General features: G+C 47.0%; 1 protein-coding gene across 1 annotated transcript in view; it reads left to right on the top strand.

Annotated features, from left to right (window-relative positions):
* Window positions 1-14,590, top strand: part of pvrl2l (PVR cell adhesion molecule related 2 like) — an 89,307-nt gene extending 74,717 nt beyond the window's left edge. The window contains exons 7-10 of the mRNA XM_035795268.2: window positions 10,350-10,485; window positions 10,691-10,748; window positions 10,884-10,979; window positions 11,465-14,590. Of these exons, the coding sequence (XP_035651161.1) occupies window positions 10,350-10,485; window positions 10,691-10,748; window positions 10,884-10,979; window positions 11,465-11,695 (521 nt within the window). The 3' untranslated portion in view covers window positions 11,696-14,590. The remainder of the gene's footprint in view (window positions 1-10,349; window positions 10,486-10,690; window positions 10,749-10,883; window positions 10,980-11,464) is intronic.
* Window positions 14,591-24,804: the final 10,214 nt, after the last annotated feature.

Here is a 24,804-nt window from a genome sequence, read left to right as displayed (position 1 = left end):
AAACCAGCAGCTCTTTGCTGTATTAATTTAGTCTCTCTAGTCATGGTTTTAAAAACGGTGAAATCGCAAAGTAGCAACTTTGCTGTGCGCTCGAGGCTTCTTTTTGCAGCCTACGGCTCGAGGAAACTGTGCAGACACGGTGGTCGGAGCTCTCTGATTGGCCAGCGGTAGGCCTATATAGCTGCTTTTGATTTGCTCTCAGAACTGCGCCTACCAGGCAGCCCCAATCTTCAGGCACATGAAATGGTTAAAAATGGGAACACTTTTGCTTTCCTGGCACGAGGGCTGCTGAATCAAGTGCACCGCCAACAGCACGAAAACAAAAAAAAGAAAAAGGCTTTAATGTTTTTTTTTTTTTTTTACAGAAATGTTTGGTGATCGACAACAACTGGTTTATAGCCTATAAGTAAATGCATTGAATCACCTCAACATTACAGTAGACCACATTTGCAGCTTCAAAATTACTAACTAATATATTTTCATAATGAGTGCGACATAAGGTAATACAGTAACATTTGATATCAAGCTCTAATAGGGTTGCCAACTTTCTCACTACCAAATAAGGGACAAAGGTGGTGTGCCAGTGCACAGTGCCACGGCGGTGTGGGTGTGGTGTTGTGTGAATTAATATACACTGTATATCATATTCTTAGTCAATTGGAAAGGCAAAACCTTTTTATATTCCATTTACTCTACAGCTTTACTAAAACTGTATCATTATGTAAACTTATCTGAATAATATTCCACATTTTTTGCTGCTCTTGACTGATTCAAGCAGTCCTTTCTCCTTTTGCTTAGCCAGAGAGAAGTCCTCACATGACAAGTCACAGTTCACAGATATTTGAAGCACTGCTACATCTGAGTCTGACCATTTAGTGGTCATCCGAGAGAAAATCCTCTCCACAAAGGCATTTGAGCCTGGCACACTGAGGACAAGTGAGACAACCCTGAACATGTTGATCAAGTTGGCTTTCCCTAGGTTTTGGAAAACTGCCACCCACTTCTCACTGGTGGATTTTGTGGTATCAAATCAAAGTTTATTTGTCATGTGCGCTGAATACACCAAGTGTAGACCTTAGTGAAATGCTTACTTACAGGCTCTGACCAATAGTGTGGAAAAAAAGGTATGTGTAGGTGAGTTAAGGAATTAAACAGTAAACAGTAAAAAGACATTTGAAAATAACAGTAGCAAGGCTATATACAGACACCGGTTAGTCAGGCTTATTGAGGTAGTATGTACATGTAGATATGGTTAAAGTGGCTATGCATATATGATAAACAGAGAGTAGCAGTAGCGTAAAAAAGAGGTGTTGGCGGGTGGTGGGACACAATGCAGATAGCCCAGTTAGCCAATGTGCGGGAGCTCTGGTTGGTCGGGCCAATTGAGGTAGTATGTACCTGAATGTATAGTTTCAAGTGACTATGCACATATGATAAACAGAGAGTAGCAGCAGCATAAAATAGTGGTTGTGGGGGCACACAATGCAAATAGTCCAGGTAACCATTTGGTTATCTGTTCAGGAGTCTTATGGCTTAGGGGTAAAAACTGTTGAGGAGCCTTTTTGTCCTAGACTTGGCACTCCGGTACCGCTTGCCATGCGGTAGTAGAGAGAACAGTCTATGACTGGGGTGGCTGGGGTCTTTGACCATTTTTAGGGCCTTCCTCTGATACCACCTGGTGTAGAGGTCCTGGATGGCAGGCAGCTTTGCCCCAGTGATGTACTGGGCCGTACACACTACCCTCTGAAGTGCCTTGCGGTCGGAGGCCGAGCAATTGCCGTACCAGGCAGTGATGCAACCGGTCAGGATGCTCTCAATGGTGCAGCTGTAGAACCTTTTGAGGATCTCAGGACCCATGCCAAATATTTTTAGTTTCCCGAGGGGAATAGGCTTTGTCGTGCCCTCTTCACGACTGTCTTGGTGTGTTTGGACCATTCTAGTTTGTTGTTTTGGACACCAAGGAACTTGAAGCTATCAACCTGCTCCACTACAGCCCTGTCAATGAGAATGGGGACGTGCTCTGTGCTCCTTTTCCTGTAGTCCACAATCATCTCCTTAGTCTTGGTTACGTTGAGGGATAGGTTGTTATTCTGGCACCACCTGGCCAGGTCTGACCTCCTCCCTATAGGCTGTCTCGTCGTTGTCGGTGATCAGGCCTACCACTGTTGTGTCGTCTGCAAACTTAATGACGGTGTTGAAGTCCTGCCTGGCCATGCAGTCGTGGGTGAACAGGAACTACAGGAGGGGACTTTGAGCATGTGCCCCTGGGCAGCTACAGTGTTGAAGATCAGCATGGCAGATGTGTTGCTACCTGGGACAGCTATAGTTTTAACTATTATGCTTAGTGGAAAGTAATCATTTTTTATGGGGGGGCAAATAGCTACTTTCAAGGTGACTAGAACTATTTACATACAGATCCCAAAAATGCATATTTTTGTAAAACTATTTGTTTTGTGTGCCCATGATTTCATGTGGCCTGAAAGTGTTTGACACAAGTCGTGTTTGCGGGATACTCCTGGTCTTGGGTGATATCGAGAGCAGCCACTAAGTATCTGTCAGGGCCCATAGACATCCATGCGTTCCTTCCACTAGTGTGACAATCTCCGAGTAGAGTTCGTCAAACGGCTTTCATTTTACCACACCAGTGTTTGTTTGTTTCAGTCGGGGGCTCGTTTTCCTTCACACCAGCCTAGTCACCACAGTAATTAGGCCCAATCATTAGTAACCATTAGCATCAAGCACTGCTCATAAACCAAGTGTCTCTGATTAATAAGAGCTGTGACCTTTGACTCCAAGACTCAATTCGTAATCCCTCTGATTACGAAGAATGTACTACATACAATAGTAGGCGTTTTAAATGGCACAATATACCAACGGTTCAACGCTCCCCGGAGAAGGTTTTGATGGAACATTCTTTGAATGTTGTGGACATTTTGTGTCTGAATGGATTTAGTTCGCATCTCTCTGAACGGTGTGGCCAGCAGCTGTTAGTCAGTCTGTAGATGTGTTATAAAACACAGTCGCGTTGTTCCCGAGCTAGTGATTTTAGAATCCTCGTCTTAATGCGGTTTGATCAGGGCTAATGAGCCGCTACTGTTTACTCTCTGAGGCACTCAGTGTCTTTACCGAGTCTTCCTACTCCGCTGCTTAGTTTTCAGCCCAGCATAATGCCTGCTGCGGAACCCACTTAAAGACGTTAATGCTTCTGGCTGCCGCCTGGGCTTGTGTACCTGTATATTATGCGCGTGTGTTTTGATTAGTATGTCGATATAGAGAGGTATGTGTGTTTTTTTTTTTTTTGTCTCGATCGGCAGATGTTCTATCTGTTTGCGTTTTGTTAGAATGAGTACCGGCGTTGGGTGTCTTTCTCTGGGGCCGTGAATAAAAGGGTTTTTGTTGAGTGCTTGTGTGTTGTACCTTACCGTGACATCTGCGCTCTGTCATTCATTAACACTGCTCCTGAACATCAGTGTTCAGTTTAAAAAAAATAAAAAGCCCCCAGCAACCCGAGGTTAGACGATCTATATAAAGACACAAGAGAAAATATAGTTTTTGCTACCAGTTAAGGCCTTTAAATATGGATTCAGATTTCATTAGTATGCAGCGGTTGTCATAGGTGGATAATTACCACAAAGAGAAAAAATGCTATCTGCAATTAAACCGATTTCAGAAGCACTTATTCCACCCAAGAGAATAGGTGTGGCTTTCACAGAATGTATTGATGTAATGAAAGCGAAATGCTCTATCAAAACACTTGGATGGAATTAATTGGGTGAGTTCCTTCTATTCAGTCGTACCTTCCAAACCATAAGCTGTGGAGTATATATTTTTTGATGCTGTAAACCGCCATACAGATTGCTGTGTGCTTGCTGGTAATCAGCAATAGCCTAGTAGTTAATACAGTCTTTGTCGCAAACAATGTGGGCTACCATTTTAATATAAAAGGTATATATTGTTTAGAATGCATTGGCATTTAGAGTTCTATATACATTTGATACACAATATTCTGTAATTCAATGATGACTCACTTCCTCTGTCTATAAAACAGCCGGTGTTGCCATGGGAATGGCTTTGTTATACATTCCCTCAGTCATATATCGATATGTACAGATCATGGCTGTTTCTCCGGTTTTTCCTATGACTGTTGGTCTTTTCCCAGCTGCACGACAACAGCTTCTCACTGCTGTCATAACAACAGAGTTGATGTTCACCCCTAAGTTCAACCCTTTCATTGAGTCCAATTATAGGAAATCACAGGTAGAAAAGAATGCAGTTCATTCCAATGTGAAATTCAGAGTTTTTTTCCCCTTCTTTTTCTCCAGTCTCCTAGCGATTCATTTTTGTAGATGGTTTCGCAGAAGTCATGAATATATAATTATTTACATTTTTTCCTTTTCCTTTTCTCTAGTTTTTCTTTCCCCTGTTCCTTCCGCTCATCTTTCTCTATCTCTCCTCCTCTACCTCTCTCTGTCCATTAAACACACTCCAACCGTGGCCTCGCAGGGCCTGCCCTTTAGTTACGCCGTGGCTAGACATCCCAGAGACCTTTACCGTCGTTAGCGTAGCAAAATCTTACGGCTCACTACACTATTAGTCTGTTAACCACTAACCACCATCTCAGACCGATGCACTCAAGGTAGCTCATCTCTCTCTCTCTCTCTATAAAACCATTTCACCCTCTCTTTCGCGCTCTCTTTCTGGTCTTTCTTTCTCTCTTTCATTCCTACTCTCCCCTCCTAACCATAATCCGGGAAACGCAAATTAGATTCTGAAAGACACAGAAATGGGGTTTAAGTGCGCTCCGGGCTTCTCCCTTGATCTGTCCGTTCTCTGAAAAACTCCATTGTGGTAAAACAAGAGGAGTTTTACAGGAGCGGAACAGAGAGGTGTGAGGTGATGGATGAGTGTGTAGGGGAGGGAGGGAGTGGAGGATGATGAAACGTCTGGTTCTCGACAGGCAGGCTAAGACAAATCAGCTGTTAGTCCTGCAGGGATTGTGTGTGTGTGTGTGTGTGTGTGTGTGTGTGTGTGTGTGTTCACAGTATGTGAGGGGAATTATAGTGAGTGGCGGTGTTTCTGTTGAGAGGTTACAACGTTCAATGCTAGCATCTCCAGCTGCAACAAATTACTCGCAGATAAACAAGTTGTGATGTTGTTTTGCGGGAAGAACGAGGTGGCCATTTTGTATGACCGTTAGTGAAAGTACCTGCATACCTGGGGTGTCAAAACACGACGTAGAATCCACGGCATGCAGTCAAAACAATTCCTAAGAGACGGCCTCTCTCTAAAAAGATAAAGTGAACGGAAAAAAGGCCTACACACTGACAGTGTGTATCAGGGTTTAAGCCAATTTAAACCGTTTTAGCGTGGCATATGTTTCCTGTGTCGTTGCAACTGCCAATGTTTATATCAGAAACTGATATGGCATGTAGCAGCAGGAGGAGCAGACTTGGTGGAAGTATGTGTTTCTGCTGTCCTCGTCCGTGGGTCTGTCTGTCTGACTGTGTTTCTGTGTCCCTTTTGTGTCTGTTTGTATGTGAGAGGAAGGTCACTCAGTGGGGCGGCGATGGGGGGGGGGGGTGGAGGAAGGGTAAGAGGCCTGTCTACCCAGGGCTAGAGGGCCAGCAGTGGCTGGATGGGAGTGTGTGGGCTGTGATTCACTGTGGCACTGGATGGCAGGAAGCATACTGCTGCCTGCGGAGGAGGGAGGGAGGGAGGGAGGCATGGAGGCAGTAGAGGAGATCAGTGTCACAGTGAGGGGCGCACGCACACACAGAGAGAAGGACAGACAGAAGGATATAGCGACACAATCTGACAAAACAAACATGCAGTGTCACTGACTGACCTCAGCTTAATCTCCAGACAGTTAAAATGCACAGGGGCCAACAGGGGAGGGATCGCAGTAAATTAGCTTTGGCTCTGCTTGATGCTACTAGGCACAAGCAGTGGTGGCCACGAAGACATGCTAGTATAAGTGCCTGTTGGTCTGGAGACACCCAGCTCAGTAAACCTGCTTCATGCCCTTCTGAGCTACACACACACACACACTGCTCTCTTGACCTGACAAACCCTCGGTGGCCCCGCAAACACCCAGGCCTCATTACCTATGCGGAAGGTTGCCCGGTAAAAGGCGGGAGCCGCCCCCGAAGCCCAACCTTGGTCCACTTGACCCAGATAAGTGACAGTCGCTGGGTACGTGATCTGTTTTAAGGCAAAGATCAGGGGACGTGGGCCACGCTGGAGCCGAAATGAAGTGGCTGTTGCTGTCTCGCGCCTATTTGACCCAGTTTGATCCCTGGGAATGGAATGGTTGGAGGCGTTTGCAATGACGATAAACTCATTTCAGTTTTATTTTTGTGAGAAACACTTTTTTTTCTGGTCCAGTCATGCTATTTGAGGAAGCGAACACAAGTGTTTTTAATCCACTAAGTGGAAGAACGATGGAGGGAAACCAAAACGCATGGGGAGAGTTGACCGGCACGGAAAAAGAGAGAATCTCTTGATAGGGTTTAAAAGTGTAGCTATTAAGACTAAGAGGGACATAAAACGATGAGACACTCAAAGCGCACAGATACACACGTACACATGCAGGGTTTGTTTCTGAGTGCTACCACGAGGCGTCATGATCCAATGACTATTGGTGCTGAAGGTCTACTTTGTGTGTGTTTGTGTGTGCCTTGCGTTGTATTGCTCACTGGTGAGCAATGGGGAAAGATAAGATGTAGGCTCATTGGACGCTAAACAGTCAAGGAGAGCAACACTCCTGCGAGCCTGTTCTCCAATCACAGACGGCCCCGCAAAGTAAGTGTGTGTGTAAGAAGGTGTGAGGGCTTGGGTTGGTGGAGCAGGCGGGAAGCCGAGAACACGCTAGGTCACTAAGGAGAGAGAAAGAGGGAGGGAAAACATGTGGAGGGAGGCGGATGTCAGGGGTAATCCAGTTTTGGCCTCTAAGCACAAGGCAGTATTTGACTTCATGTTACGTTGAAATCTTCTCTCTATCCCTCTCCCTCTCCATTCTTTATCCTTTCTTTCACTCCTTCGCTCCCCCTCTAGCTCCAGCACTTACTGTACAATACCTATTTTGAAAAAGGAGAGGAAGAAATCGTTTTTTTTTTAGTGGTTCATTTTTGAACTATAAGGTAATTATGTAGAATTTGAACATTTTTCGGCCCAAAGGGCTGTGTGTGTGTGCACTTCTGTGTCTGACCGAGTGTGTGACTAAAAGAGAACATTTCAGAGCTTGCTTGCCAGTGAAGGGAAAGTGAGCAATGGACTGTGAGAGAGAGATGGAGACAGACAGAGTGAGAGAGAGCTGTCCCAGTTGGGAGTTTTGCGGAGGAGTGGAGCAGCAGAATGCCAATGGCAATGAGAGCCAGGCCGACTGTGAGGGGTTGTTTCGCTAGTTGTTCCTCCCTGTCACTTAAACCGTATCCCAGAGAGACGCTGGACCTTTTACAGTCTGCCTCTATTGGACCCACTTCAGAGCCTTCGCACCCCTGTCGCTCTCCTCTGCTCTCCCTCCTAGCACCATCCTTCCCTCCCATCTCTCTCTCTCTCTCTAGCCTCACACATCTTATGTATATGCAGTGCTCTCAAAGTATTCAGACCCCTTGACTTTTTCCACATTTTGTTACGTTACAGCCTTATTCTGAAATGGATTACATTACATTTTTTCCTCACCAATCTACACACAATACCCCATGGTGACAAAACAAAAACTGGTTTTTAGAATTTTTTGAAAATGTGTTAGAAGAAAATGATCACATTTACATAAGTACTCAGACCCTTTACTCAGTACTTTGTTGAAGCATCTTTGGCAGCGATTACAACCTTGGGTATGACGCTACAAGCGTGGCACACCAGTATTTGGGGAGTTTCTCCCATTCCTCTCTTGCAGATCCTCTCAAACTCTGTCAGGGAACGTTGCTGCACAGCTATTTTCAGGTTTCTCCAGAGATTTTTGACCGGGTTTAAGTCTGGGTTCTGGCTGGGCCACTCAAGGATATTTAGAGACCTGTCCTGACGCCACTCCTGCGTTGTCTTGGCTGTATGCTTAGGGTCATTGTCTTGTTGTAAGGTGAGCCTTCGCCCCAGTCTCTGGAGCTCTGTCAGAGTGACCATCGGGTCACCTTCCTGACCATGGCCCTTCTCCCCCGATTGCTCAGTTTGCCCGGGTGGTCATTGTGTGGACCTTCAATGCTGCAGGCATTTTTTTGTACCCTTCCCCAGATCTGTGCCTCGACACAATCCTGTCTCGGAGCTCTACATACAATTCCTTCGACTTGGTTTTTGCTCTGACATGCACTGTCAGGTGTGCCTTTCCAAATCATGTCCAATCAGTTGAATGTACCACAGGTGACTTCAATCAAGTTGTAGAAACATCTCAAGAATGATCAACGGAAACAGGATACACCTGAGCTCAATTTCAAGTCTCAAAGCAAAGGGTCTGAATACTTATGTAAATAAGGTATTTCTGTTTTTATATTTAATACATTTGCAAATATTTATAAAAACCTGTTTTCGCTTTCTCATTATGGTTTATTGTGTGTAGATTGACAAGAAATACATATTTAATCCATTTTAGAATAAGGCTGTAATGTAACAATATGTGGGTTCGGGATAGTCTCATTCTTTCAATCTGGGCTGACAGAATGGTATTGGTAAGTGACTGAACTGGGAGAGATATGGGGTAGAATATGTTAGGATGACTAGGTAGGAGTGTGTGTGTGTGGGGTGGGTTGGTCTTAGTGTGGTAAGGGGTTTGTCTATTCACATCACATCTGTTATGTGAGCTAATCAGTCTCCAATGACATCGTCTCCCTCTCCACTCCACCACGCCCCATTCTTGTATCCACCCTGACAAAATCTGATCCAAATCCTTTTTCTCTCTCCCTCCCTCTCTTCTTACCCCCACCCTGTCTTGGCCCTCATTCTCTGCCAAACCCGTGGGTATCGGGTGGGTGGGCACCCCCTATCGTTACCCCCCTTTTCCCAGCCAATACAATCGTCTGTTTCTTTTACCTCCTTCCCTCAGCCCTCCTGCCCTTCAAACAGGGTTATATTCATCAGGCATAAGAAAACAGACTGAACATAAGAACGCAGACTGAAACAGGGATGGGTGTATCTGGACTTGACCAATAACCAACAGATTGTTTTTCTTTTTCCGTCTATAATTGTTTTAAGACCAGTTCATTTCCTCCATGTTAGACGGCTTGTTTTTGATGCAGTAACTAACATGACTCATTATTTATTGAAAATACAGTTTTATTTTTATCTGAGAACATTAATGGTAAACGCTGCTAATGTAAATGCTGATATCAAGCACAGCACATCAGATCAGCAGCTAGGGTAGCCACAGAGGGATGCCAATAGGTTGGGGGAGGGGGGCTTCTGTCTGTATAGATTTGTGTGTGTGTGTGTCTGCGGATCCAGCTTTGAGAAAGAGAGAGAGCGAGCAATTCAGGACCGAGCCCTGGCCACCGCCCCATATCTCCCTCCTTCCCTTCTCCATTTCATGTTTATGCGATAGCAAATGATTGACGCTGACCGGTCTCTTTTCGGCTGTGACTGCGGTTGTACGAGTGTGTGTCTCTGAACGTGTCCCCGGCGTAGATACAGCAGACTCCACTACACCTACACAGCTAACAGATGCGCGGGTCTGCGCCGTTCCCAGTGGAATCACCCGTAGTCGGAATCTCTGATATGGACGCAAGCCGGAGTGAGAATCTACAAAGTGATTTATGCTCTCACTCACTCACTCTCAGCAGCGAGGTGCTAGCTTGGCAACAGCACACCACCATGTGGCTGAAAAGAGGAAGTCGACCGCCATTGTCCTCCAATGTGATATTGAGGATAATAGTGGTCTAGTGGCAATCTGTGGAAACTGCAAGCTGGTTAAAACCAACATAATGAGAGGCTTTTACATTTAATTTAGACGCCTCACTCAGCCTCAATGCCCTCTGGAAATCACAAACATAGGCATAATTGAGCAAGGAGGCTGAGGTCAACGCAGAACATCAGGGGATGATAAGATGTGTGGCAGGCATTTAAATGCTTAACAGCTCATTTCCTGGCGTGCGTTCGATGGTGAGAAATGCTCTGAATGTTGCAGAGAGAAATAGAATGAACAGTCATGTCTGTTCTGTGTGACGCGTTTTTATCGGAATGTTCTGTGACATCCTCCTGAACAGGCCCCTGTTCTTCAGTACAGCTGTTTTCATTTAACACTTCTGATTGGATTCTGATTTCTAACAGCTGATGTTCCCCCCAGCTCTTATCACAAGGAGTGATGACACGTATATTTGAATTGGACGAAATCCTAAGTACCCCCGCGTCGTCTTCTCTTTCAGAGCAGCGAAAGAAAACAGCAGGGCCGTCGACGGCTGGCATTATCGGAGGCATCATTGGTGTGGTCCTCCTGGTGGCGATCGTGGGTGCTGCCATCGTGCTGGTCCGCAAACGCAAGCAGAACGCAGAGAACGGAGAGTGAGTGTCCCCGCTCTCAGCAAATTGTCCTTTCAGGACACTCTTAGCGATTTCTAAGTCATATTTTTTTTTTCAATATGTACGATTTAGCAAATCCATATATTTCCTCCAATCAATTAAGTTTTACTCACTCCATATCTGTTAGGTGTGGACAGTGAGTTGCACTAACCTCTCCCCCTGCCCTCCTTTTCTCTCATCCAATCAGTGGTCCTCCCAAGCACAAGCCCCCTCCGCCTGTGAAGACCGGCAGCTCCACAGAGATGGTGAGTGGTCCACGTTCCCTGTCACTCAGGGCTCGTTATTATTGAAGGTCATAAACCACACGGAGTGCAGTTCGTAATGGGGCTAATGGCTATTGATTGGAGATGAGTGGCCCAGTTATCTGACTTTACCCACAGCTGAACAAGCATGTCACGGACCCAGTGACGAAGGAGTTGACGGAGACCCAGCCTTTAAGTAAGGTCTACTACGAGACCAGCGGAGAGCCTGTCACGGTAAGAGGACATCCTCCAATCTCCATTCTCTGGGTTGTGATCTTTAGGTCACACCAGAAAACCAAAAAAAAAAGGAATGTTTCCTATCGTACTTTAGTCCAGGTAGTTGCTCCATGTTTCAGTCTGTTGTCTGCCATTGGGTGCCTTATGAACACAACCCGGACTGTCTCCATTTTCACACAGTGCTGTTTATAGTCGTTGATTTACTACCTGTACGACCTTTACCCTTCATGAGGTACAGCTTTCTAGACTTTGGATTCGTCTCTATCGTCCGATTACTCACCCTTTTGTACTATATTATAACATTCTACCTGCATGGTCCCTCAACATCTTGACTATTTTGTAAGCAAAAAAAGCTATTTTAACCTATTGTGAAACTATTGAACGGTGCATGGTCAAGGAGTGGATTTTGTCTACCATACCACAGTTGATGACATTTTCTCGAGAGTTGTTGCTGGTTCAACCGGGATCTGTTGCTGTTACAGGATCTGGATGCCTGCGACGATGACGATGAAAACGCCGCCGGCGGTGGGGCTGCTAATGGCGGCGGCCCTGCTGTCCTGGAGGACTCGATACGATATGCCGACGTCGACGACACGCTAAATGACGGAGCCCTGCCGCCGTACTCCGGCGCGGGCGGTCACCACGTTGACGAGCCGCCGTCGACCACTGTGGCCCGCGGAGAAAGCTTTGTGTCGGCAGCCATGTATGTTTAGCAGATGACGTTTTAGCCTCCGTGACGACGACAACAACAACGTGCCTGTAGACCCAGGAAGGCTCTGGACCGATCCAGCCTCCCGATGTGATCAGAACCTAAATGCAGTGTTTACTACTCTTGTGATTCCGGAAAGGTAATATCACCAGAAACACAATTCAAAATATCACCAGAATTATCACTCGAAACTGTTTGTTTGAATGTTGCAGTGTTATACTTAAGCAATAAGGACCAGAGATGGTGTGGTATATGGCCAATATACCCCGGCTAAGGGCTGTTCTTCTGGGTACAGCCCTTAGCCGTGGTATGTTGGCCATATACTACAAACCCCCGAGGTGCCTTAATGCTATTATAAACTGGTGACCAACGTAATTAGAACTGTGGTATACGGTCTGATATACCACAGCTTTCAGCCAATCCGCATTCAGGGCTCGAACCACCCAGTTTATAATGTACAGTAAGCATCCTCAGACCAAAATGCCGTTTTATGGCAGTATGAACAGAATGAGGTTGTCACTGCTTTATAACATTGCAACATGACAAAGTTTAAGAATCTGACTCATGTTTTGGGTTCAATCTAAATTTCAAGAGCTGGCAATACTACGTTGTTAGGGTAACGAAGTGTGACATCTTTGTTTCCAGCAAAGCACACAATGCAAACACAATTATCAATGAGCGTGCAATCCCCGCCCCGCCCCGCCACACACACACACAGGAAAGATGAACATTTAAGTCCAATTAAGTTCAAATTATAAGGATTGTATTTTCAGTGTCAAAATACCCAGCATATATTGGAAAATACTGCCATTCGTACCAATTTATGTAGATGAAGTGGCTATTATACGCTGTAATATATGCTGTTTATTTTACACACAGTGAAATATGAATTGAAATCTTTTCTATTTTAGTCTTATTCTTTTATGTACCGAAACACAATTATGTGAGACCGTGTCAAGTTGGTCAAAGATGTCTAAGTGAACCAAATTATCAACGAACACTGTAAATAATAATGCTGATTTAATATATTGTCGGTGAAATGTGTAAAATGTCAAAACAAAAAAACGAGTGTAGGTGTTTTCAGAACCTCTATGTATAGGGGTGTCAGTTTCCATGTGAAATTGGAAGAAAAAAAAGTATACATTTTACTTTAACGGGTATTGAGGTTGTCAGTCACAAGGCTTATGTTTTTAATCTAAAAATGCGGTGTGGATTTTAGCCCTTGTAACTCTGCATGGCATGATCGGTGGCTTGTTTCAATCAGTTGGCTCACTTTTTCCCCAAGGCTACTTAGACACACCAGGCCTTATACTTTTTGAATGTTGTCGATGTCTTTGCGTTCCTCCATTGTATCGTCTACTTCAAGCACAAACACATGGATGTGGAGCAGCGGGGTGATTTAGGCCGTATAGAAGGCGCACAGCACGACTTGAGATAGCTTTTAGCTGATACTAAGTCAGTCAGCATATAACTATGTTCTGTCCACAGAGTGCTTACTGCAGGGCGCAATAAACAAAGAGTTGTATGTAACTCTTGCTGAGTAATGGGAACAAAAATCATTGGTTCTGGCCGTTCCAAAGAGCTTGAGTCGCACAATTCCACGAGTGCATTGATCTGTCCGCGTCACCTCAAGAGGCAAGCAAGCGAGGATATACTCGCTAAATACATTAGCTTGTTGAATTAAATAAAACGACGCGAAGAAAAAGACAAAACGTGAACAAAAAGCACATGTAGCTTTAAGGAAATAAATAGATACTATTACACTAATGATTGCTGGACAGATGTAGAAAAAATAGATGTGGTATATAGACTGCGAGGTGGGCATACGGACAGAGAAATAGAACACAGTAGTAACTGCCTACCTCACGGTTCTTTATTCAATCAGTCAGTGCTCCACTGCGCTATTGTCGTTTTTTTATGTGACAATCACTTTGAAAACAACTTTCATTGGCTTTTGGTGGCACTTCGGGTCTCTATGGTGTTTAATTTAAAGATAATGTCTGCATGCTGCATGGAACTATGGGTAGCTCAACTTCTTCTCTGTGCAAAAATACTCGTGCCGCCATTTTTGAAAACGTATGGCTGTAGGCGGTGGGCTCGCATAATGTGGTGCAGTGTCAGACAATCACATCTGAATTTTATAACCCTTACACAGGTCAGAGTTCAAAGGGAAATTAACTGTGTATTTTTTAAAATTTGCTTTTATAAACTGTGATTCCATCTTCTTTTTTAAATATTTTTTTTATTTATTGCTTCATATTGCCGTCGGAAATATATTGTACTGTTTTGTGTTTTGCCTATAAAAAGAGCCTCAAAATTTAAGATGTGTTGATATATTGAGTTTAGAAAACGACAATCATTGGGCCCCCTGGGTTTGTTATTATCAAAGACCAATGAGTCAGCATTCTGTTTAGTTCTGTTGTTTTATAGTCAAGGCATCTGATAACGATTTCTCGCTGCAGCATGAGTTGCAGTGTGTGTTTGCCAAGCGCTTTGCCTCCGTCCCGATAGGTTTAATGCCAAAAAATACAAACTGTGAATGTTAGCGATTAACGCTAATCTGAATCCGGTCTTCTTCCCCGCTTGTTTAATTATCTCACATTCATTGTCGCATTTTTTTTCATCACCAAGCCAGATGTGCCTTCGTTACTTTATTTTTTTTTAGCTTGTTCATTTACACATTTGTTTCTGTCTTAGAAAATAAATATGAGATTAAAAAAAGACGAGGTAACCTCTGATTGTGGAAAGCCAAACACTTGATCATTGTGATTTTTTTTTGTAAACATGTTCTTAATTCCCCCCCCCCCCCTTTAAATTTTTTTTTTAATTTGCTTTTTTGAAAACCTATTATGTGTTTTAAGGATCATTGTCTTGTCGAATAAAATGTAAACCAAAGGCCCTGAATGTCTCGCTGTATTCTGTTAAACTTCCATTGAGTCACAACGACCTCCAGGCCTTGAGTCCTTTAAGGCTCCTAAATGACCAACCAACATGTGTCACTGACAGCATCACATCCTGTGGCAGTATAATGTCCAGTGGTAGCTGACACTGATTGCTCTTCGTTGCCCCTGGACAAGTATGTGTCTGTTACCATTCTATAGCCAGCACCCAAGTGATATAGCCTGGCCTTAGAACTGTCACCATGCATTTGTTAACCTCTGTCTTTAATGAGTGTTATAGGTCTATAGGCCTCCTGGGGGGGTCAACATCACAGAACATGTTTTAAGATAATTTTCAGCCAGTACAACATCCAACATTTCAGCCCCAGAGCACATTTCAAAGCGGCAGGTACTTTCACACTTTAGCAAAACCAAAAAACATAAAACATGGCAAATTACAGTATGCCTGAGATTTGTGTGTAAACATATCCTCCGGAGGCTCAAGCACAGACAAATCCAGGAGTATTATTTTAGCCGCAAAAAATAAATGTTAGGCACCACTAGACGTGCTGCTTGTGAAAAGTGTTGTCATTTTTTTGAGCTACTGAGCCAGGCATGCGGATGTGTGTTGAAGCGCATATTAAACAGACTAGGGAGTGTTAAAGGTGCAGTCTGGGATTTGTTCCCCCCCCCCCCAGCCAAACGGACTGCCCGTTTTGGTATACAGATGTTTTGGTATACAGATGAGGGATGAGGCTGGGGTCATGTAACCCCCCCCCTCCAATGAATCCTCAAATTCATAAACGGGGCTCTTTCTGCAAGGACTGACAGTCCATGACATCCACATGACAATTGTAAACGTACTTTAAAGTTGTGCAAAGTTTTACAAAGACACTGTTTATAATGGAACAAAACAACCTTACATTTTGGGACATGATAGAAGACAGTTGTGGTAAACTCATGATGCATTTCTAAATGATATTCCACAGGAATCAATGGAGATATATATATATATATATATATAAAAATTAATTAAAATGATTAATGATGGCTGTAAATATCCCAGATTGCGGTTTTAAATGGAACGGGAACGAAAATGTTGCTAATGCTACATCACTAACCCTTGTGTTGAAGATGAAGGAAGTGTCTGATATTAAAGCACTTTCAATTATGGTTAGAGTGCTTAGTGATGGAGATTAAATATATTCACCCAAGTACTACCAGTGGCTGTATCTGTAAGTAGGCCTCGGAGTCAAACAACACTTATTCCCTTCTCTGATCCGTAGATCAACAGTTTGACAACATGGCTAGAGTTGCCAACACAGACCAGATTTATAACCGCAGATTATAACATGCTTTTTTTTGTGGGTGTGGGGGTGTTTAAGAAAATCACCACAAATAGCTTTTTGCCTGCAGCTATTTCAGATCATAGTTGTGCCTGCTCTTCCTATTACCTCAATATCCACCCTCCATTAAACTACACACACTATAGATCAAATAATTAATTGATTTAGTAATTTGGGATTAAAACACTGACTGATATGAATGTGTGTCTGGTATGTTGAAGTGATATATGGTGGTAAGATTTTATTAATTTGATATTCTCTGTTTGCATGTCATTTCAGTGAAATCGCTCCTCTTTGTGACACTAAATAAAGTATTTGGTAGCATATTTGGGCATGACATTTAAAACATGCTAATCTGGATACATTGATTGGTTTTTGGTCTGAAAATGCAAATATTAGCCATTGGTGGTAGTGGCTAAATCAGTGTGGATTGAGGTCTTTCCTACTCCAAAACTCTCAAGGTAAGGAAACAAATATATACACATGTACTTTTCCTGCACTATCGCTTTAGTGAATCCAACTTTTTTAAATTATGTATATATTTTTTTACAAACACTACTCAATGGTTAGAATCTAACAATGATCATGTTTACATCTCGTCATATAATTACTTCGCCATCCAGTAATTCCAAATCAGAGGAGAAACGTTTTACCCAGACCGGCCACCAGAGGGAGCAGTGGGTTGCAGATATCAACCATGATGTTGTGTGCATGTGAACAGGCGGGGGGTGTTGACTGGTAAGATAATGATGCTTTTCATACCTCACTCATTCTGTTAATGGAAATGTCTGTAAGGAAACACCCGACGGTCATACACATGACAAGGCCATGTGCTGTTTTCAACTAGGTCCTCAATGCAGCACACTCAATTAACTAGAGCACAATCAGTACACCTAGTAGGTATTTCTGTTATGATAGGGTTGTGTACATGTTTTGAGTGGGATGAAGAAGTTTTTATTTCAAACTCATTCTGGTGATTCGCAGCATACTGAGCTATGAGAGGTCCAGGGTTAAAATCCTAGACTAGCCCCCAAATAGTGGTTTCTTGTAGGAAAACAAATGGCTACATTGTGTTATTATTGTGGTATTGTACACTGTGTTCTGTGGGGAGTAGAGCTGAGAGTGGCCCACCATCTCACGGGATTAACTACTGGCATTAAATCAGTTACCTTGAGATTTTCATATTGCTTTTTCAATGGGAATAAGGGGCTTCACTCTCCAGCTGCTTTTTCTTTCTCTACCCTTCTCTACCCTTACCCCTCTAGAAGTAGCATTTGACCTTGTGGGGACTAACGAAATGTCCCCAGGTGGTCAAAAAAACACCAGAAAATTGCCCAAAATAGTAGATGTTAGATAATGTTTCTTTTGGAAAAAAATATTCAAAAAGTGATAGTTTTGCCATATTAAAACGAGAGTTCGGTGATGGAGAAACTTGAAGAAATGTTGGGTTCTCGTGGGTTAAAATCTTCCTAGAAGTGACACCGAGTTGACTGTGGGACATGTCAAGATGCCGTTATTCATATAAAAAAAATCAGATTTATTGAATTCTTCATGTAGTCTATTTTAAAAGGTACTCCATTTGTAACATGGTTTTAAAATACAATATTGGTGCATGATGTCTACTTAAAATATTAAAGGGACGCAAAAGGCACTTATTTCGTGGAAAGAGCAAATGAACACAACTGATTTTAGATCAGTGCTAACTATCTGCTAAGCCCCTTGTCTCTCATCTGAGTCAGCCATCTTAACTGCCTACAACAATCCCAGAATTCTCTCTCTCTCTCTCTCTCTCTTAATTGAACCATGTGTCAGTCTCTCCCTCTCTCGCCCACCATTTCCTCTTTTCCATGAATTCCCTGGCTCCCGATGTGGCGCGGAAAAACAGTGATCACCATGGAAACAGCCCAGCAACAGGCTGGCCCCTAACACCCAATCGGAATGCTCGGTGGCTCTACCTCTCTTCCAATGGGAGCGGTGGGCCTGACGTCAGCCGTGAATGTGAATGCTCAGAGGCGTGATCGTTCACTTCCTCGTTGGTACATCTAGCCGACTGAGCTGAGCCTTATTCAATGTTTCTCGCCTCAACATCGCTTGGAACATGTCGAATGACACTTGTCTGCTAAAGTGCTGCTCTTCATTGAATAAAGTCCCCTTCTGTGGTGACGATACCACAGTAGGAGAGAGAGGAGGAGGGGGGGTTCGAGGAGAGACGCTAGATAGTTTTCCGAAGTCATGCCCACAAACCCACTTGCGACCTATATGCAATCACTTCACCAAAGTGAAGCAATCACTTCCTCTCTCATCTACATATCAGCTCTGCTGCTCATTGCTCTGCTGCTCCTTGCTCATCCAGAATGATGTGCAGAAAGGTCATCTGGTACACACAGTTCCCTATTTCCCTCTGCTTCCATTTCATTCCATTTTCCAGCCTTAAGCAACACGTAAAGTTGTATCTAACATTTAGCCTACAGTAAAAGCATACAATTGTTGACAGACACCTCTTTGTCACCCCATGGCAAATGGATGTGAGGAGACTCTCTTGTTAGTAGCTGTGTGTGTGTGTTTGAATGTGTGTGGGTTTCTGATGTGATGCCTGCTGCCAGCAACTATGCCAAGCTTTGTATACCACTAGTGTGCTACTACTCCTGAATTCAGTGCTAGTAAACCCATTTCATGTGACATGCAAGACAGGATGTGGTTGCCAGGCAACCTCCATCCCTCGCCCCATCCCCTACAAAATAGATGTGTATTTATAGAAGCGATGGCAAGGGAGAGGGAATTACTTGTTGATGCTAAAATTAAACTTTTTTTCCTGTTTTCTGAGTCACTCAGTTTGTTTCATTCACAGATGGACAGAGGAGAGGGGCAGAGGAGAGTGAAACAGGAGAGGGGCAGAGGAGAGTGTAAGAGGAGAGGGGCAGAGGAGAGTGTAACAGGAGATTGGGAGAGGAGAGTGAAACAGGAGAGGGGGAGAGGAGAGTGAAACAGGAGAGGGGCAGAGGAGAGTGAAACAGGAGAGGGGCAGAGGAGAGTGAAACAGGAGAGGGGCAGAGGAGAGTGTAACAGGAGAGGGGCAGAGGAGAGTGTTACAGGAGGAGAGTGAACACAGGAGAGGGGCAGAGGAGAGTGAAACAGGAGAGGGGCAGAGGAGAGTGAAACAGGAGAGGGGCAGAGGAGAGTGTTACAGGAGAGGGGCAGAGGAGAGTGAAACAGGAGAGGGGCAGAGGAGAGTGTTACAGGAGAGGGGCAGAGGAGAGTGTTACAGGAGAGGGGCAGAGGAGAGTGACAGGAGAGGGGCAGAGGAGAGTGAAACAGGAGAGGGGCAGAGGAGAGTGTTACAGGAGAGGGGCAGAGGAGAGTGTTAACAGGAGAGGGGCAGAGGGGCAGAGGAGAGTGTGTTAACAGGAGAGGGGCAGAGGAGAGTGAAACAGGAGAGGGGCAGAGGAGAGTGTAAACAGGAGAGGGGCAGAGGAGAGTGTTACAGGAGAGGGGCAGAGGAGAGTGAAACAGGAGAGGGGCAGAGGAGAGTGTTACAGGAGAGGGGCAGAGGAGAGTGAAACAGGAGAGGGGCAGAGGAGAGTGAAACAGGAGAGGGGCAGAGGAGAGTGAAACAGGAGAGGGGCAGAGGAGAGTGAAACAGGAGAGGGGCAGAGGAGAGTGAAACAGGAGAGGGGCAGAGGAGAGTGAAACAGGAGAGGGGCAGAGGAGAGTGAAACAGGAGAGGGGCAGAGGAGAGTGAAACAGGAGATTGGGAGAGGAGAGTGAAACAGAGAGGGGCAGAGGAGAGTGAAACAGGAGAGGGGAGAGGAGAGTGAAACAGGAGAGGGGCAGAGGAGAGTGTAACAGAGAGGGGCAGAGGAGAGTGAAACAGGAGAGGGGCAGAGGAGAGTGAACAGAGGGGCAGAGGAGAGTGGGAGAGGGGCAGAGGAGAGTGAAACAGGAGAGGGGCAGAGGAGAGTGAAACAGGAGAGGGGCAGAGGAGAGTGAAACAGGAGAGGGGCAGAGGAGAGTGAAACAGGAGAGGGGGAGAGGAGAGTGAAACAGGAGAGGGGCAGAGGAGAGTGAAACAGGAGATTGGGAGAGGAGAGTGAAACAGGAGATTGGGAGAGGAGAGTGAAACAGGAGAGGGGCAGAGGAGAGTGAAACAGGAGAGGGGCAGAGGAGAGTGAAACAGGAGAGGGGCAGAGGAGAGTGAAACAGGAGAGGGGCAGAGGAGAGTGAAACAGGAGAGGGGCAGAGGAGAGTGAAACAGGAGAGGGGCAGAGGAGAGTGAAACAGGAGAGGGGCAGAGGAGAGTGAAACAGAGAGGGGAGAGGAGAACAGGAGAGGGGAGTGAAACAGAGGGGAGAGGAGAAAACAGGAGAGGGGCAGAGGGAGTGAAACAGAGAGGGGCAGAGGAGAGTGAAACAGGAGAGGGGCAGAGAGAAACAGGAGAGGGGCAACAGGAGAGGGGCAGAGGAGAGTGAAACAGGAGAGGGGCAGAGGAGAGGAGAGGGGCAGAGGAGAGTGAAACAGGAGAGGGGCAGAGTGAAACAGAGAGGGAGAGGAGAGTGAAACAGGAGAGGGGCAGAGGAGAGTGAAACAGGAGAGGGGCAGAGGAGAGTGAAACAGGAGAACAGAGAGAGGGGAGAGGGAGAGGAGAGTGAAACAGGAGAGGGGCAGAGGAGAGTGAAACAGGAGAGGGGCAGAGGAGAGTGAAACAGGAGAGGGGCAGAGGAGAGTGAAACAGAGAGGGGCAGAGGAGAGTGAAACAGGAGAGGGGCAGAGGAGAGTGAAACAGGAGAGGGGCAGAGGAGAGTGAAACAGAGAGGGGCAGAGGAGAGGAAACAGGAGAGGGGCAGAGGAGAGTGAAACAGGAGAGGGGCAGAGAGGGGCAGAGGAGAGTGAAACAGGAGAGGGGCAGAGGAGAGTGAACAGGAGAGGGGCAGAGGAGAGTGAAACAGGAGAGGGGCAGAGGAGAGTGAAACAGGAGGAGAGTGAAACAGGAGATTGGGAGAGGAGAGTGAAACAGGAGAGGGGCAGAGGAGAGTGAAACAGGAGAGGGGCAGAGGAGAGTGAAACAGGAGAGGGGCAGAGGAGAGTGAAACAGGAGAGGGGCAGAGGAGAGTGAAACAGGAGAGGGGCAGAGGAGAGTGAAACAGGAGAGGGGCAGAGGAGAGTGAAACAGGAGAGGGGCAGAGGAGAGTGAAACAGGAGAGGGGCAGAGGAGAGTGAAACAGGAGAGGGGCAGAGGAGAGTGAAACAGGAGAGGGGCAGAGGAGAGTGAAACAGAGAGGGGCAGAGGAGAGTGAAACAGGAGAGGGGCAGAGGAGAGTGAAACAGGAGGGGCAGAGGAGGGAAACAGGAGAGGGGCAGGGAGAGTGAAACAGGAGAGGGGCAGAGGAGAGTGAAACAGGAGAGGGGCAGAGGGCAGAGAGGAGGAGTGAAACAGGAGAGGGGCAGAGGAGAGTGAAACAGGAGAGGGGCAGAGGAGAGTGAAACAGGAGAGGGGCAGAGGAGAGTGAAACAGGAGAGGGGCAGAGGAGAGTGAAACAGGAGAGGGGCAGAGGAGAGTGAAACAGGAGAGGGGCAGAGGAGAGTGAAACAGGAGAGGGAGAGGAGAGCAGGAGAGGGGCAGAGGAGAGTGAAACAGGAGAGGGGCAGAGGAGAGTGAAACAGGAGAGGGGCAGAGGAGAGTGAAACAGGAGAGGGGCAGAGGAGAGTGAAACAGGAGAGGGGCAGAGGAGAGCAGAGAGGGCAGAGGAGAGTGAAACAGGAGAGGGGCAGAGGAGAGTGAAACAGGAGAGGGGCAGAGGAGAGTGAAACAGGAGAGGGGCAGAGGAGAGTGAAACAGGAGAGGGGCAGAGGAGAGTGTTACAGGAGAGGGGCAGAGGAGAGTGAAACAGGAGAGGGGCAGAGGAGAGTGAAACAGGAGAGGGGCAGAGGAGAGTGAAACAGGAGAGGGGCAGAGGAGAGTGAAACAGGAGAGGGGCAGAGGAGAGTGAAACAGGAGATTGGGAGAGGAGAGTGAAACAGGAGAGGGGCAGAGGAGAGTGAAACAGGAGAGGGGCAGAGGAGAGTGAAACAGGAGAGGGGCAGAGGAGAGTGAAACAGGAGAGGGGCAGAGGAGAGTGAAACAGGAGAGGGGCAGAGGAGAGTGAAACAGGAGAGGGGCAGAGGAGAGTGAAACAGGAGAGGGGCAGAGGAGAGTGAAACAGGAGAGGGGCAGAGGAGAGTGAAACAGGAGAGGGGCAGAGGAGAGTGAAACAGGAGAGGGGCAGAGGAGAGTGAAACAGAGAGGGGCAGAGGAGAGTGAAACAGGAGAGGGGCAGAGGAGAGTGAAACAGGAGAGGGGCAGAGGAGAGTGAAACAGGAGAGGGGCAGAGGAGAGTGAAACAGGAGAGGGGAGAGGAGAGTGAAACAGGAGAGGGGCAGAGGAGAGTGAAACAGGAGAGGGGCAGAGGAGAGTGAAACAGGAGAGGGGCAGAGGAGAGTGAAACAGGAGAGGGGCAGAGGAGAGTGAAACAGGAGAGGGGCAGAGGAGAGTGAAACAGGAGAGGGGCAGCGGAGAGTTGGAGAGGGGCAGAGGAGAGTGAAACAGGAGAGGGGCAGAGGAGAGTGAAACAGGAGAGGGGCAGAGGAGAGTGAAACAGGAGAGGGGCAGAGGAGAGTGAAACAGGAGAGGGGCAGAGGAGAGTGAAACAGGAGAGGGGCAGAGGAGAGTGAAACAGGAGAGGGGCAGAGGAGAGTGAAACAGGAGAGGGGCAGAGGAGAGTGAAACAGGAGAGGGGCAGAGGAGAGTGAAACAGGAGATTGGGAGAGGAGAGTGAAACAGGAGAGGGGCAGAGGAGAGTGAAACAGGAGAGGGGCAGAGGAGAGTGAAACAGGAGAGGGGCAGAGGAGAGTGAAACAGGAGAGGGGCAGAGGAGAGTGAAACAGGAGAGGGGAGAGGAGAGTGAAACAAGAGAGGGGCAGAGGAGAGTGAAACAGGAGAGGGGCAGAGGAGAGTGAAACAGGAGAGGGGCAGAGGAGAGTGAAACAGGAGAGGGGCAGAGGAGAGTGAAACAGGAGAGGGGCAGAGGAGAGTGAAACAGGAGAGGGGCAGAGGAGAGTGAAACAGGAGAGGGGCAGAGGAGAGTGAAACAGGAGAGGGGAGAGGAGAGTGAAACAGGAGAGGGGCAGAGGAGAGTGAAACAGGAGAGGGGCAGAGGAGAGTGTTACAGGAGAGGGGCAGAGGAGAGTGAAACAGGAGAGGGGCAGAGGAGAGTGAAACAGGAGAGGGGCAGAGGAGAGTGAAACAGGAGAGGGGCAGAGGAGAGTGAAACAGGAGAGGGGCAGAGGAGAGTGAAACAGGAGAGGGGCAGAGGAGAGTGAAACAGGAGAGGGGCAGAGGAGAGTGAAACAGGAGAGGGGCAGAGGAGAGTGAAACAGGAGAGTGAAACAGGAGAGGGGCAGAGGAGAGTGAAACAGGAGAGGGGCAGAGGAGAGTGAAACAGGAGAGGGGCAGAGGAGAGTGAAACAGGAGAGGGGCAGAGGAGAGTGAAACAGGAGAGGGGCAGAGGAGAGCAGGAGGGGGCAGAGGAGAGTGAAACAGGAGATTGGGAGAGGAGAGTGAAACAGGAGAGGGGCAGAGGAGAGTGAAACAGGAGAGGGGCAGAGGAGAGTGAAACAGGAGAGGGGCAGAGGAGAGTGAAACAGGAGAGGGGCAGAGGAGAGTGAAACAGGAGAGGGGCAGAGGAGAGTGAAACAGGAGAGGGGCAGAGGAGAGTGAAACAGGAGAGGGGCAGAGGAGAGTGAAACAGGAGAGGGGCAGAGGAGAGTGAAACAGGAGAGGGGCAGAGGAGAGTGAAACAGGAGAGGGGCAGAGGAGAGTGAAACAGGAGGGGCAGAGGAGAGTGAAACAGGAGAGGGGCAGAGGAGAGTGAAACAGGAGAGGGGCAGAGGAGAGTGAAACAGGAGAGGGGCAGAGGAGAGTGAAACAGGAGAGGGGCAGAGGAGAGTGAAACAGGAGAGGGGCAGAGGAGAGTGTTACAGGAGAGGGGCAGAGGAGAGTGAAACAGGAGAGGGGCAGAGGAGAGTGAAACAGGAGAGGGGCAGAGGAGAGTGAAACAGGAGAGGGGCAGAGGAGAGTGAAACAGGAGAGGGGCAGAGGAGAGTGAAACAGGAGAGGGGCAGAGGAGAGTGAAACAGGAGAGGGGCAGAGGAGAGTGAAACAGGAGAGGGGCAGAGGAGAGTGAAACAGGAGAGGGGCAGAGGAGAGTGAAACAGGAGAGGGGCAGAGGAGAGTGAAACAGGAGAGGGGCAGAGGAGAGTGAAACAGGAGAGGGGCAGAGGAGAGTGAAACAGGAGAGGGGCAGAGGAGAGTGAAACAGGAGAGGGGCAGAGGAGAGTGAAACAGGAGAGGGGCAGAGGAGAGTGAAACAGGAGAGGGGCAGAGGAGAGTGAAACAGGAGAGGGGCAGAGGAGAGTGTTACAGGAGAGGGGCAGAGGAGAGTGAAACAGGAGAGGGGCAGAGGAGAGTGAAACAGGAGAGGGGCAGAGGAGAGTGAAACAGGAGAGGGGCAGAGGAGAGTGAAACAGGAGAGGGGCAGAGGAGAGTGAAACAGGAGAGGGGCAGAGGAGAGTGAAACAGGAGAGGGGCAGAGGAGAGTGAAACAGGAGAGGGGCAGAGGAGAGTGAAACAGGAGAGGGGAAGAGGAGAGTGAAACAGAGAGGGGCAGAGGAGAGGGGAGGGCAGAGGAGAGTGAAACAGGAGAGGGGCAGAGGAGAGTGAAACAGGAGAGGGGCAGAGGAGAGTGAAACAGGAGAGGGGCAGAGGAGAGTGAAACAGGAGATTGGGAGAGGAGAGTGTTACAGGAGAGGGGCAGAGGAGAGTGAAACAGGAGAGGGGCAGAGGAGAGTGAAACAGG

The sequence above is a fragment of the Oncorhynchus keta genome, chromosome 20 (genome assembly GCF_023373465.1).
Source record: "Oncorhynchus keta strain PuntledgeMale-10-30-2019 chromosome 20, Oket_V2, whole genome shotgun sequence".
Classification (NCBI taxonomy): Eukaryota; Metazoa; Chordata; class Actinopteri; order Salmoniformes; family Salmonidae; genus Oncorhynchus; species Oncorhynchus keta.
This window is presented reverse-complemented; position numbering and strand designations above follow the sequence as displayed.